This window comes from Eimeria tenella, genomic scaffold (assembly GCF_000499545.2).
Source record: "Eimeria tenella Houghton genomic scaffold, Eth_scaff51, whole genome shotgun sequence".
NCBI classification, from domain to species: domain Eukaryota; phylum Apicomplexa; class Conoidasida; order Eucoccidiorida; family Eimeriidae; genus Eimeria; species Eimeria tenella.
In genome coordinates, this window is record NW_013545649.1 from 148396 (window position 1) to 162699 (window position 14304).

Genomic DNA, 14304 nt, shown 5'->3' on the forward strand with positions numbered 1-14304 from the left:
GATTTACTGCTAAAGGTTACAATTTTATGCTTGCATATCAAAATGGATGAAAGTTACAGGAACAGACACCGCTTGGCTTGGGAGCAGCGACGCGCAGCGGAAGCAGCAGAGCGCGAAGCCGCAGCTGCTGCGGAAACGACCGCAGCCGCGGCAACAGCCAGAACAGTTGCGGCTAGCACGCCGCAGAGCCAGACAGCTACCCCCCAGCGTGAGATGCTGCATTGTCCTGTTGTCGCCGCTGCGTCGACGCAGCAGTCGCTTGTAGGTGCCCTACAGCAGCAGCAACAGCAGGTCACGCAGCAGCAGGTGCAGCAGCACCAGCCGTCCAGCATGACAGAGGAGGAGGCCCTGAACGAAGCAGCAGCAAGAAGGCTTCAAGAAGAGCTAAATGCAGAGGACGAGATAAGACGTCCAGATGAGGCCTACAGCGAGTGTCTGCTGGGAGCCCCAGAGAACTCCTGGGGCCATGCAGGAACTTCCGGAGCTGTAGGGGGCTTTGGTGGTATCGGGGGTAGTTTGACGGACGGCTTTCGCGCTGCAGCAGTAGCAGCCCAGGGGCTGCTGCATCGCTGTGACTCAGAGGCTCCCATAGACGTCTCGGACGTTGACGAGCAACAGCAGCAACGGAGACGGAGAGCTGCGGACTCGTCACCCTCAGCCCGCCCGTGCGGCGTCATCCCCGTCGACCCTGACCCTCTTGGTGTAGGGTATTAGGGAGCCTTAGAACAGTTTTCATTGCTAATACTCGATTCTGCTGCTACTGCTGCTCTGCTTGCTGCTCACTGTGGCGCAGCAGCTTTCCTGGTTGTGGGTGCCACCTTTATGTCGCGAGCTCTACTGCTTCTGCATGTGGAGCTATTCCCACGTGGTTCGCTACTGTTTCTGCTGTGTTGCTTTTGCTGCAGGTGGAGGTGATTTCGCCGAGATCAGCAGGACGGGACATGACGCTGCCGACACAAGAGGCAACAGAGGCAGCGGCAGCGGCGGCGGCAGCAGCAGCGGCAGCGGCAGCTGCGGGGATCCAAGTGGATTCAGATGTATGGTCTAGCACTTGCCTATATGGTGTTGCTTGGTGCTCTGTCACGTCAGTCCCTATCCACTGTCTCTGTGTTGCCCTGTGTGCTGCTCTTAGTTTGTTTATGTCTTCTAGTTTGTAAGTGTCTCTCATCTTCTCGTCATTGTTGTCGATACTTTGTTGCGCCTGTTTTTGCTCTTTGCTGTGTTTTGTGCCCTGGAGTTTCTTTTGTGTTTAGTTCGCCTACTTACGTTCCAGTCTGCCTTCCTGTTCGACTTCGCCAGTTTGCTCCCACCTCGCACAGCGTCGTTATATTTGCATATTCGTTTTTCCTGATTCCATATTCACATCTTGGTGATCCTGCCCGTTTGCTTTTGTTCACTCAGGAGGCCGTGCTGCAGGCGGCGATAGCCCAAAGCTTAATCGATATGTAAATGACTAGCAAAAGTGATGATTACTTGCCAACTAGTTTGTTTCTCAACTTAAGGCGAGCAAACAAATAAACTGGCAGCCGAAGCTATTGAAGGACCGATAAGTTTAGCTGTAGTAAGCTAATTGGAAATCAAGTAACTGCTACATTCAAGATGGCTACTCCAGACAAGCGGATTAGAGGATTGATGGCTAGATTAGATGAATGGAGAGGCAACTAAGTAGGGCCACCGCAGGAGGCGGATATTGCGGACGAACTGTACTGTCAGATTCGTCTCCTCGCGACGTTTTCAAAAATGTCGCCTCTTTTGTCTTTCTGTGTGTAGCTTGTTTATTCTGTACACCCTCCTTCGGTTCATCATTTTGTCTTATCGCTTTTTTCCTCGAACTGTCTTGTCAGCTTTTGGAAGCGGAGGAGTCCGAAGGAATTCCATCGTTCTGTCTTTAGGTATTTGCCTGTCCTTTACCGTCGTGCTTAGACAGCTTCGAGCAATTTGTCATCATTTCAATTTGAGTCTCGTACAGGGTCAGCTAGCAAATGGTAGGTGCGGCATGCTGTAAATGCGTAGCGCATATATATGAGCATATCCAATATCACATAATTTAGGAAGGTTATGGGACTCTCCAAGCGGTTTATCGTGAATTGACGGTCAGGCGGCCTTCAAAGTAGTGAGCGTAGTTGGCAGTGTGCCGTTACCACAGCTGAGCGCCAGTACTGGATATTTCAGTGATTGTCCAGGAGGCAACTAGGAGACAAGCAGCGTCGTGCCCCAGCTGCCGCCACATCCCAGCAGGAATGGGGAGCAAGGAGGCGGCGCATTTGTGAAATAAAACTGAGGGCAAGACTTCCGGGTTAGCAGTGGAAAGAAGCGTAATGGCGAAATCGGATCACTAGGTAACTAAACACTGGGTTTCTAAGTGCAGCAAATTGGGAGGCCGAGAGATCAGTGGAGGTGGACGCCGGGTTTCCGGCATATCAGTTGCCGTTCAGAGGTGCTACTGGTGAACACGGAGTCTCGCTGGTCGTAAAGTACATTTCTTTGTCAATGTAGGTGGGTATGTAGGACTGTCACAAATCTACGGGCAGAAATCATTAATTTAGTGCCAGTGTGTGCATTCAGGATGTGCTGTACCTACGTTGATCTGAGCAGGATGAATGAGCTTCTCACTCACAATCACAGGCTACTCAGATGTCCTCGATATGAGCAGTTCATTTCTACGCATGCCGTGGCTGTGAACATAAGGAGCGGTGTGTGTATGAATTGCATGTATTATATTGTATGTGCTTACTGGTAAAATATCTGTGCATTTGGACCTGGTAGACGGGAAGTCTTTCCCCAAACTACAGGGATGGACTGCAGCCGCTCGGCAGTTGTCTGCCTCTACAGTATAACTTTGCGAGAAAAAAAGTGACGGTTTTGCCGTTTTTCATCTAATTTAATCATCTGAAATGTAAGCAGAGGTGAATGAGCGAATGCACGGGTGGACCATGCGATTAGACGGTCGGCGGCAGCGCCGCCACAGCAAGTGTGCGATGTAACTCCGAGAAGAAGGAAAAATAGGAAATAAAATTGGTTTGTGTCACTTTATGGTTTATTTCAAACTATTGGAACACAGACGATGCTTGAATTGGCACCTAGTCTCTCATTGCCAAGCAGAGACTCACCGTGAGGCCTTACCGGCACCTCCGTGCTACACGCCGTCACTGTGATACTTCTGAGGGCCAATCATTCATGCCCTGCGAAATATTATAAACAATCTTACCTTCTGATTATAATTATATAAAGGGGACCCATTAGATTAAACTGATTAAATAAGGAGGAAATAAGGGCGCCTTCATGCAGCAAAGGCCCCTTCTGTGTCTATTCGAGGCAGCGACCGCTGGTCAGGCTAACGGGGTTGCGGTGGCAGCGTCTGCTCGTCGATGTCTGTTGCTTTTTCGCCAAGTCAATCTTCCCGTTTAACTTAGTGCAACTGTACAGTTTTTAATCAGCCACCGTTGCTTCTTCTTTTGCGCGTTTTCCGCAACTTCCCATGGAACGCGGGCAGCCCGTCCCACTTGAGCCCGCAGCAGCAGAACGACAGACGCAGCAGCCAGCCCTAAACTTTGTTTCTTTTGCACTGAGGGCTTGTAGGGTCTACGAGGTTCCGCAACAAGGGTGCAGTGATGGCGCCTAGCGGAGCCTCCGAAGAGGCGACACCCGTTGCTGATACTTCTGCAGGAGCGCCCGCAATGGCCAATGCATCGAACAACAGTGAAAGCCCCCAGCTTATGCAGCCTGTGGTGTCTGCACATCCCAGCCTGGAGCCCGCTTCTACATCGAGAACCTCTAAGTACGATCGAGAGACATGCTTCATCCTACAGATGCTGGGTGCTATCGGCCGATGCTGCGGCTTGGGAAAGGGAGGTTTGTGCAGGCGCTGGCTAACTTATTTGGAGCGCCTTGACGTCAGCTGGACCTGTGCTGAAGACAGAAGTGTGGCACTTGACAAGCAGACGCTGAGCACTATGAAACATACGTACTGGCTGTCTCGTATAGTAAGCACTGCAAAACCATGACACGGACGGATAATCAAACAATTACTTTAACTTCTTACTAATTAATAACTTAGTGCTTTTCAAACAGGCAAGAAGACAAATAAACAACATGAAGATTTGCTGTGAATAAACTCATGAAGCTGATCTCGCTTGTACCACAATTTACCCCTAGGCATGCAGGTGCAAGTGCGAGCTTACTCTTATAGCATGCTTGCGTACGTCTGCGTATGTTTACTTTTAAATGCACATGCACATAGACCAGCGTATGTAAAATACAAGGATAGAGATGTCTGTGAGATGAGCAAACATGCACTGCATCAACATTTTGGCTTTTGCCAGTATTTTAAGCTCATCGGTCTAGCTATTCAGAGAAGCAGGAAGAGCGGTTTCTGCCACGGAAAATGATGTTTGATCGCTTCACCACTGGGTCTGCTTGCATCAGTTTTTCATATGAGTGTTCGTCTGTTTCCGTTGCGTTTTGTATTGCCTGCTCTTTGCGTTTTTCAGATCTTTTTGCGTCTTCTGTCTCTCGTATACTTTTTCGCATTTCTCGTTGCTTTCAAACAGGCAAGTGAAAACTGCGGCTTACATGACGTGGAGGGCGTATGGTCAATGCCTGAGAGTTCATGTTTATGGGTTATTTCGTTTTCCTTAGCCCTTTGAGGAGGTCCATTTACTGGTGTCGTGACATGCGCTTGCTTACATGTAGCTCAAGGGTATAGAGCTGCTCATTAAGGCCTGAGGATCAGGAGCTTGGGGTTTTAGTTCTGCTGTTCAGGTGCAGCATACATGCTCGACGATTTTCCTGTTTGTTTATTCACATGTACTACCTTACACTTTTGTCTGCCCACCATTTGCCGTTATGTGTCGCTTCTAAATTATGCTGCTCTCTCCTTTGCATATTTCCATTAAACAATTTTTTTGTCTCTTTGTTTAGAACGGAGGCTTGCTCGGCTCCTCCGGCATAACACCTGCATCCTCATTTGTCTCTGAAACCAAAAATGCGTTTGGTGACGTGAGAGGCTGGGAGAGAATCAAGGCCTTACCTTCACTCTTTCTTTTCGTGCCGCCCACAGACTCTTGGCTGGGAGTTTTTTCATTTATAGGTGCGATCAACTAAAGGCTTATGCCCTTACTGCTTAGGGTTCAGGGCTTGCGGCAATGGGTGTAATTAACTGCAGGATCCAAGCTTACAAATCCATGTTTTACTGAAACACCCAAGTTTCTAGGGCTCCTGTCCAACTCTGGGGTTTAACACTGTCTCATCAGTTGGCGAAAACAACGGCGCAGAGTTTATGCTTGACAGTTCGGTGCGTGCATTCTGTGCTTTGCCTGTGTGCCTGTTTTGCCTCAGGTTTATCAGTATCAGCTGGTATCTTTGTTTTGGGAGGAGCTAGCGCCTTGTGTTTGGGGTTGCTGTGGCTGCTATACTTGAGTTTAGTCAGCGTGGGCCAGGTTTGGTATTCTTTTGGATGGGAGTCGCAGTTGCTGGAGACGGGATTTCTGGGAATTTGGTTGTCTCCCTTTTGGTCTTGTTCTCGCTTTCCCTTGAGCTGGCCAGTTCCCAAAGTGTGCATATGGGGGAGCCGGTGGTTGCTGCTTCGGCTATTACTGGGAGCAGGGCTAAGCATGCTGCGAAGGGATTCGACTTGGGCAGCACTCACGGCTCTCGATTTCCATTTCGAGACTCAGCCACTGCCCACTCCTTTTGCCTGGTACCTGCACAACCAACCACACTGGCTGCATGCAGCTGAGGCAGTGCTGTGCCTCCTCATGCACTGTGTGGTGCCTTTCCTCACTGTACTTCCTAGCCGACCCTGTCGGCTGCTGGGAGGTTCCCTCTTGGTAATATATCAGCTCTTTGCTACTGTCTGTGGCAACGTCGCGTTTGCCCATTACCTCACCCTTGTTCCTGCCGTCATGTGCCTAGATGATTGTTTTTTGTCCTGTCTTTTCTCGGCCAAGACACTTAGCCGTATGCCCAAATTAACGACTGGGGTAGCAGGGCGCTGGTCATTCCCACTCACTCAGGGATGGCCGCTTGATAAAGAGACTACGACAAACAAAGACAGAGACGAAGACGAGGAGCGAGACACACCTCAAGCTATCGATGAAGAGGCACAAACTCTACTCGAAAAACAGCCTAGTGAGTGAAAGGCCAAACTAACGAATGGAACACAAAAAGGTGTATTACAATAGCCAGCAAACAAGCAGATTGTTACTCTCATAGCATGTCGCCCTAGTCCCTACTACTAATGGCTGTCGTTTCCTGTACCATGCGTTTCTACTTCATAGGCCTCCATTCCTACTTGTCTGTTCTTTTGCTCCTGTGTTCAGGGGAAGGGGCTGATGGATCTGGTGCTTCTACAGCTCGTCCGCGCTCTTGCTGCTGCTACTACTGGCCGGATGTAGTGGAGTGGCTAGAGGCTCGGCGGCTTCCACGTGGTTCTGTGGACTCCATGCAGCGGCACTTAGCCACTCATTGGTGGCAGTCGTTGGTTGAAGGCTTGGTCTCCGCTGCAGTGCTGTGGTGCTCTTGGCTTGTGGCTACTCCTGATACCTATGCTGTGTGGGCTGTGCTTTGTCTCTTCTTTTTGGCGCTGCTACAAGCCTCATTCTCTGCATTCGTAACTCGTACTACGACCTCGTTCGTATTCACTGAGTTGGTGCTGTCGGTCGCCACGTTGGTCAGCTTTAGCAACATGTTTACCTACGGGCCCGAGGTCTGGAGTGTCTGGCTTACCTCCTGTCTTGTTACTATCCTAGCTATCTTTTCATTCTCGACGCTAAGAAATGCAGCCCTCGTTACCAAGCTGCACATAGAGGTGCTTCTGCTCACGCTGCTCATCGTACTCTCCATACCAGTGGTGCAGAACCTCCTGTCTCCCCAACAGGCAAGCATACTCATGCGAAGTAGCAGAAGCAAAATTGCTGTCTACGGTGTTCCCGACGTGCCATAGGCAAATTCCTCGTGAAATCGTGTGTAGATGCAAAACATAGTCGATATGCCTGCCTCTGTGCAGTTATACATGGCTGCCTCCCCATGTCGGCCCTCTGCATATGTATGTTTACGCCTATCTGCGCCTTGTTTGCCTTCTTGCCTCCTTGTCTTCCTGCGTCTTTGTTCACTTCTTTTCTTGTTCAATTACGTACTGTATCCCAGCTTTTGCAGTATTTTCTGGTTGTCTACCCGGAGCTCAGCAAGCACGCTTCTCATGTCTTTGTGCACATCAGGTCACCGATGCAAGCTTCGAGCCATTTCAAGTCCTTAACACTTACGGAGCTCTGGGCAAAATACAGAAAGTATGAATCACAAACTACTCAATATGGAGACAGGATAAAATGAACTTACAAACAGACTAACGACCAGCTTGGTAGCCATCTAACGATCGAAAGTTGCAACCAGACACAGCTGGAGTCACTAGTATCTTGTTAAGCTGGGTGGGAGCATGTGGCCTCTCCGTGCAATTTGAATGCTGGCACTAATGGTCACTGCTGCTGTTTTTGCTGGTGATTCTGTTTGCTAAAGGAGCGTTACGAGCTCGTTGTGCAAGGAACTGACGATGAGAAATTGGTGAGTCCATCAGAATAAATAGCCAAACTGGTGTAGTAGCTTTCTGCACCTTATTTGTTTTCTTCTAAGTAGCGCTTTATATGAAAAAGGCAGTCTTCTCACCTCTCTCTTTTTTCGTATAGGCTCCGTCTCCTTAGTTTCCGTGTTTCACATCTCCTCTTTCTTTTTGCTTCTTTTATTGCTTTTGTGTGTCTTTCGTGTGTAATAAGATCTTGCTTTTCACTCGTTACCTTGTGTGCCTAACATTTGTTTGCATATTTTAAAAATATGTGTTGGAAGAAGCACGCTTGTGTATGTGGGTACGTATGTATATATGTTACGTACACACTCACATAAACGTGTACAAGGAAAATACATGTTTACTTATTTGTGCATATATTTAAACTCAACGCATATGAAGCTCTGCGGACTTTATATATTTTTGCGTTGCACCTGTTGTGTCTCTGGGTGAACTTGTATTTCTCTCACACATATGCAATATTTAAGCTCGCTCTTCCATCTCTCGTGTTCCTCCAGACGATAGATACTAAGTGGCAGAACTACGAATTTCAGTGCAAGCCAACAAGTCTCCATAAGGCTCCTTGTTATTCGGGACCCTATCACCACCGTCTGGACTGGCTGATGGTAAGACTGGTACAGGATGAGACACGGAGATGAAGTTAGAGGCAGATATATTGACACTGCCAGGATTAAAACAAAAACAGATGTGTAGAAGCAATGAATTCTTTTGTTCAAGGAGGCCTCTACCCTGCTGAGGTGGAGGAGAAAAAGCAGTAGCAGTATGCCTGCACTGCTGCGCTGATCAGTAGAAGCCCCATCCAAATCCGCCATATGAAAATGACGGCTACGTTTCCCGCACTTTGTTTGCAGCGCCTTGTGGCACTTGAAGAGAAACAGTCAGCACTCTCTCATCATGAGTGGTTTCCTAAATTCCTCTCAGCGTTACTTAAGGTAAGCTGCAACCACAGCTCGCTGCTGCTGCTCCCACGATTGGTGACAATGCTGCAGCTCTTTCAGTTACTTAGCGCACTAGGACTCCACATGATCATCCACACCCGCATCACCGGAGATTGAAACAGCACGAGCACCGGAATCGTTGAACGGGCCGTCGTTTACTGCCCGTATCGTGTATGTTGCTCATCTATCAATTAGTTGTTTTGAATCTGTGTCTGTTTATTGACTTAGAATAACTCATATGTGACGGGCCTCCTGCGCCACAATCCGTTTCGTGAGGAGCCTCCCACCCACATTCGAGTGTTGCGTGCGGAATATCACTTCACCAAGCGGAAGAGCGAGGGTTTGATTTTTTCAAACGGTGAAATAATATTATATCTCCCAAAGCGTTCAAAATAATAATATAAAGTGCAACTTAAGCGTAGGCATCTGTGCCCTGCTGCTTCGCTTTTCTGTTTGCCTTACTTTTCCGTCTATAAACTCTGGGTCCCTCTCCACTATACAAGCCACAGAGCAGTGTGCTTGGCATTTATCAACAACATTTGGGCATGTATATTTAGATCGCATAATTGACTGAGATATATGCCTTTGTAATATAGAGCGATATGAACACTAAGTATTCTTATATATTTCGATGCAGACTTTGAGCTATTTAGAATTTTCTTGCGGCGTCGTTTCTAGCGCTGAGACTTTGTGCAAAGGTAAAGGTATTGCGTGTGTCTATAAATCTTTATAGGCCCATGGTGGGAAATACGGAGAGGTAGCACTAAGGTCTTCATGGAGCCACATGAAGTCCCGGGGGCGCAGTCTCACTTGCAAAAGGTGCTGGCAGAGAGGGCAGAGCGGCGGCGGGTGGCAGAAGCGGCGGCAGCAGCGGCAGCGGCTGCGAGACGGCGGCGGGAGGAGGAAGAAGAGCTATGGCGAAGGGTCGTTGAGGCCAAGCGTGCTGCTGAGAAGCTCAAGAGGCAGCAGGAGGAACAGCAGAAACGAGAAAAAGAGCGACGGGAGGTGGAGGAAAAAGAGCGACGAGAAGCAGCAGCAAAGGCTCAGGCAGCAGCGGCTGAAGCACAAAGGGCCACAGAAGAAGCGGAGAGAAAGACAGCAGAAGAAAAGAAAAGGAAAGAGGAAGAAGCAGAGGCAGCAAGGAAGGCACAGCAGGAAGCAGCAGCCAAGGCTGAGGCAGAGCGGCGCGCCGTAGAGCTGGAAAACCAAAAAGAAAAGGAAAGACGACAAGAAGCGCAACGGCAGCAACAGGAAGCAGCAGAAAAACAGCGACACGTAGAAAAACTAGCCAAGGCCGGCGAACTACAGAGGCAAAGAGAGGAGGAAAAAAGAAGGCACGAGTTAGCAGCCGAAGAGGCCGAGCGCAGGCGGAAGCAGGAGGCGCAGCGACAAAAGGAGGAGCAGCAACGGCAGCAACAGCTGGCTGAAAGACAGGCAAAACTAGAAGAAGAACAAAAGCAAAAAATGGAAAGGATACAACAGTTACTTATCTCAATAACAAAGCAAGTACCCGGGGGGGTCCCTTTACGGGAAGCCGCTAGACTCTCTAGAAAAACACTCCACCGGGCTGCAGCAGCAATGCTGAAAAGCGAATAAGTCTCACCTACTCCTGCATAGATATTAGTTTTCTACCCAGCGTCTGCTGAGGTACAGCGGCACTAGGAATAGCAGAAATTGCAACTGTAGCGGCAAATCGCGCAAAGCCGTGACAGCGGATACCACAGGGGCGACACCAGCTGCCGCTACCGCGGGACACTAAGGATTCTCTATGGCAAAACAAGAGCAATACATAGTCTGTTGAGGTATGCGCATGGCTCTGCTGCTGTTGCTACACAGTAACACCCCACTGGAAACTGTGTTGACAACAACAGTGGGCTGCTGCTGCAAAACGCGAAGGGAATTCCCAGGAGCTGCGCTGGGCGTTTTGTGGCCCCCCTTATTGCGGGCCCTCCTCCTTGCCTTAGCTAAAAGAGGGAGAAGGCGCCGGTTAAATTTGATTTAAACTTCAAGACTATTTTAAGATGAGGTGACTGCCAACTTTGGCCCAGATCACCCTCAATGCGTGGGATGGTGGAACCCTGTCTGGTGTAGTGTGCTCCTATAGATCATAGGAATGAAGTCACTGTATTACTAGTACTGCTTGCGGTGTCCCTAATGCAGGGTATGTAGCATGAACTTTGACCAAGCTCCTGTAGACAAAAAGTAAAGGAATCAGTCAGCCCAAGGCACGCGCTGCTCGTTTCTTTTGTCTGTGGTCAGTTATTTTCTCGGCATTAAATTTAAAATTAGAAAACACAGAAGAACCATCCCTGTCGTCCGCCTTCAAAAATGCTGCTGATGACCGACGCTTCAACGGGGGGCTCGTTCCTGTGCGCTCAGCCCAAATTGCAGTAGGGATGACTGGCGCCCAACAGGCAGATCCTACTGCACCTGCTACATCTGCCGCTGCTCCTGTTGTTCGTGCTGCTGCTCCCATGGCTGCACCTGATCCTTCTAACGCACTTGTTGCTTCCGACCCACTAGTTCCTTCTGCTGTCGGGTTTCTCTCTGTTGCTGCTGTTGCAGTTGAGTTCAGGGTTGGAAACGGCCTTTCTTTTAGTTTGTGTGCATAGACGAGTTTGGTTCTGTGTGCGAACTTGGTCTTCGTGATGAGTTCTCTGCGCCCAGTGAGAACTGGAACCATATTTGTGTGTATTTCTCCGTCTCTTTTCTGTTTTTGTTGGAATGCAAACTGGGATAGGCTGCAGCCGGATACAGTGTTGATGGCTGTCTTTGTCGCAGAATGCACCACTCCCGCAGTGTCTCTGCAGCCCAGTTGTGCAGCGTCTGTCTCTGATTGTTTAAGCAACTGGCTTCCTGCTGTTGAGCTAAATACGCATGCAACAGCAGCAGCAGCAGGCATGTGGAACCCCTGGTGCTTCATATCCTGCATTAGGCGCTTTGCTGTCTTCACGCTCTCGTCTACTCTCAGCTGTTTATTGCAGCTGCTGCTTCTGATGCTGACATTGCTGACTGGTAACGTTGAGGAGGCAGCGAAAGCTTCAAGTGCATGCACTGCAGCTTCAGTGTCTGCAGCAGAAATTGCTGCTGCTGCATTAGGCTCCTCCTTTTGCAGAGGTGGTGCCGGCGGAGCTGTAGTAGGAGCAACAAGATCAGCAGCAGCAAGACGCCTCGCAATGCGAACAGTGACGCAAGTTTGTTTAGGTGGTTCTGCTTTAGTCTGTTGCTTTTCCTCTGTTTCCCTTTTAAGAGCTCGTATGGGGCCCCCAAATGCTTCCCCAGCTCCTGATTGTGCGATCTCCTTCGCAGCAGCAGCAGAAGCTGCTGCTGCATATTGTTTTGCTTCGATTTGAGCCTTTAGCTGCCTTGCCTCCAGTCCATTAAAAGCTTTTTCCTGACAGTCGCGGATCAACGCGCACTCGGCAGGGGACAACTGCAACAAAACGAACAACGCAGGCGGATATTTGTACAAATGCATGCGCGGACTTCATGAGGTGGATGCATCCTGGAGGTGTACCAACGTTTTCCTGTTTGTCTGGCATTAGCTGGATATTAACGACCCCTCAGCGCCTGCTGTGAAAAGAGCAGCTAGCATTTTGAGTTCTGCTACATCCGCCACTACTACTGCTGCTCTTGCAAATTAAAAGTGCACCCGCTGTTGTCATTGTTACTGCCGCTTCTGCTCATCTTGCTGCCGCTTACCGCTGTGTTTCTTGGCGCTCCAGTCCTCGGGTCTATGATGCCTGTGGCCATTTCGATAGCCTTTTCATCTTCTTCCTCGAAGGACGTGTCCAACCCAATGGCGGCCTCTCCCTAATAAATTTATGCGCAAATACGCATGTAAAAGTAAACGCATGCTTCAGTGGAGGCATAAAAGCTCTGCTAAACACTTAACTGCATGCACTAGCAAGCGCAGAAATGCGCAAGCGCTTGCAAATGCACTTCTTTCTAAAGCTGTGATCGCATTAAAAAGCGAAAATATGAGTCCAACATTTGTATTTAACATGGAGACCGACACAGGCGTGGAAGAGATGTTTGTCTCCAAAACATGAATTGGCATGGTAGTGTGGTCAGGCTACTTGCCCTTTGTCAGACCGCAGGCACCCATCCGCCAGAATAGTCTTTTATGTGCTTGCACGCAGCCTGCCGTGTGCGCACCACACCGATGAATATTGTTTGGTATGGCTAGTGCAAGCGTAGGCGTCAAATGTTTACCTGCGTAGCGTGAGAACGAATTAAGACAACACGCCTGGTCTGCGGGTCGAAGACTTTGTGAGTCATGAAAGTCTTCTCCGCCTCCAAGTGACCAGATACGACTTCTTCTTTGCCCTGAAGTGCAAGCAAGAGCAGAACTGCCTAGACTGCAGGAAGTTGGGGTGTCTCTACAATCGCACGGGTGGAGGGCTTGGGATGAGCGAGCATGTGAGGGAATTCACAGCTGTTAAACGTGAGCAGTTGAAACTTCTGTGCGTTGCTTACAGCTGGAAATCTAGAGGACCACTTTTTGTCGCGGCATAAAAAGTCTAAGACGCGCTTTAATGAACGCAGCTGAGTCACTAAACGGCAGGCGGTGCCAATGCCCATTCCCTGAGGATATGAACTATCAATGCAGCCAGCCAATCTACTAAGTAGAATGCGACCTCACCGGACATCACAGAAGGCGGACTAGCAGCTGCACGACAATAAAGTGGCAATGCAGAAGGCAAATTACAGTATTTTGATTTTGGTCATTTTTTGCATGCAGCGACTTCTGACTGACCGTGCAGTCAGCGTTTCGCACGTAGGCCTATCTATTGTTTGGACGCTTACGTTAATGTGCACCTTGTTGGTGTAATCGCAGCCTCCCAACACGCACATGGCCACAAATCGTTCGTGTGTCAAACTCTTCAGAGTCCGAAGAAGCTCCTGCAAAAAATATTGTGAACAATTCGGCCACGCAGCGGATAGGTCAAAGCAGAATTGAACGGTTTATAAATGAGACGAGATATTGGTCAATAGGAATACAAAAACGTTCATGAAATCCATGCGGGATTGGTACATGGATAAGCATGCATACTAAGCATCATACTACATACGTGGCAAGAAAACCTGAACTACTGCTTATAGTGCATGCAGAAGCGCTTCAGAAGATGTTTTGGCCTGTATCCACTTGCCTGTTGTTTGGCAGTTTTGTTGAGGTGTTTCTGCAGTTCCAATATGCAACTATCGTTTTCGTCCTGAAGGAAGGGAAGACGAATCACTTCGCATTTACCCTGTTTGTCCATCTTGAGCATCACCCTTTTGCAGCCGTAAGCCAAGAGGTCGCTGTCTTCAGAGATTGCGCTGTGCTGCGACACAGAAACAGATGCTGTTTCTTTGATTTTCGCTGTTTATATTGTCGTTGTTGCTGCTTAACTGCTCACTGTTCCCTCTGCTACACCGGTGAGCAAATTCTGGTGGGCAAAAGTGAGAAACACAAAACAATGTAGGGAAGCAAACTATTATAAAACGCTCCAGGCACACAAAGATGAACCCACACTGCACAACTGCATGCGGCATTCAAGAGAGGATAACAGACAATACAGGGAAAAAAGGTGCGGGGAAAACGGACAATTTGATTTGTGCGAGACAAATATGCCAGCTGAGCATCTGCTTCAAAAGGAGCAACAATGCACCGGATCCCGAGCTCACGGCAAGCAGCAATGACCTTGTCCACCTGCGCATGCATTCGTAGGAATCTGTGGAGCTGAGCATAAACCCCATGCCCATTCACCCCATATGGAGCACAACATTTGCCCATGGACTCAGAAA

The 14304-nt window shown here is 49.0% G+C and overlaps 5 protein-coding genes across 5 annotated transcripts; 3 read left to right on the top strand and 2 right to left on the bottom strand.

Moving 5' to 3' along the window:
• Positions 1 to 42: 42 nt before the first annotated feature.
• On the top strand, positions 43 to 1449 carry ETH_00028195 (uncharacterized protein; the record flags this gene model as incomplete). Its single annotated transcript, XM_013380313.1, has 3 exons — positions 43 to 702; positions 906 to 1037; positions 1402 to 1449. The coding sequence occupies 3 exons, from the start codon at positions 43 to 45 to the stop codon at positions 1447 to 1449; spliced, it is 840 nt and encodes a 279-aa protein (XP_013235767.1).
• Positions 1450 to 3611: 2162 nt separating this feature from the next.
• Positions 3612 to 5103, top strand: ETH_00028200 (uncharacterized protein; the record flags this gene model as incomplete). The annotated part of the gene is made up of 2 exons (XM_013380314.1): positions 3612 to 3983; positions 4921 to 5103. 2 exons carry the CDS (start codon positions 3612 to 3614, stop codon positions 5101 to 5103), a joined length of 555 nt encoding a protein of 184 aa, XP_013235768.1.
• Positions 5104 to 5248: 145 nt separating this feature from the next.
• On the bottom strand, positions 5249 to 5614 carry ETH_00028205 (uncharacterized protein; the record flags this gene model as incomplete). Its single annotated transcript, XM_013380315.1, has 1 exon — positions 5249 to 5614. One exon carries the CDS (start codon positions 5612 to 5614, stop codon positions 5249 to 5251), a length of 366 nt encoding a protein of 121 aa, XP_013235769.1.
• A 346-nt stretch (positions 5615 to 5960) lies between these two features.
• ETH_00028210 (rhoptry protein, putative) lies at positions 5961 to 10110 on the top strand (the record flags this gene model as incomplete). The annotated part of the gene is made up of 8 exons (XM_013380316.1): positions 5961 to 6129; positions 6321 to 6877; positions 7218 to 7286; positions 7513 to 7557; positions 8074 to 8181; positions 8428 to 8508; positions 8743 to 8872; positions 9248 to 10110. 8 exons carry the CDS (start codon positions 5961 to 5963, stop codon positions 10108 to 10110), a joined length of 2022 nt encoding a protein of 673 aa, XP_013235770.1.
• A 619-nt stretch (positions 10111 to 10729) lies between these two features.
• On the bottom strand, positions 10730 to 14221 carry ETH_00028215 (exonuclease, putative; the record flags this gene model as incomplete). Its single annotated transcript, XM_013380317.1, has 6 exons — positions 10730 to 11947; positions 12217 to 12327; positions 12730 to 12843; positions 13324 to 13419; positions 13755 to 13841; positions 14105 to 14221. 6 exons carry the CDS (start codon positions 14219 to 14221, stop codon positions 10730 to 10732), a joined length of 1743 nt encoding a protein of 580 aa, XP_013235771.1.
• Between the last annotated feature and the right edge of the window lie 83 nt (positions 14222 to 14304).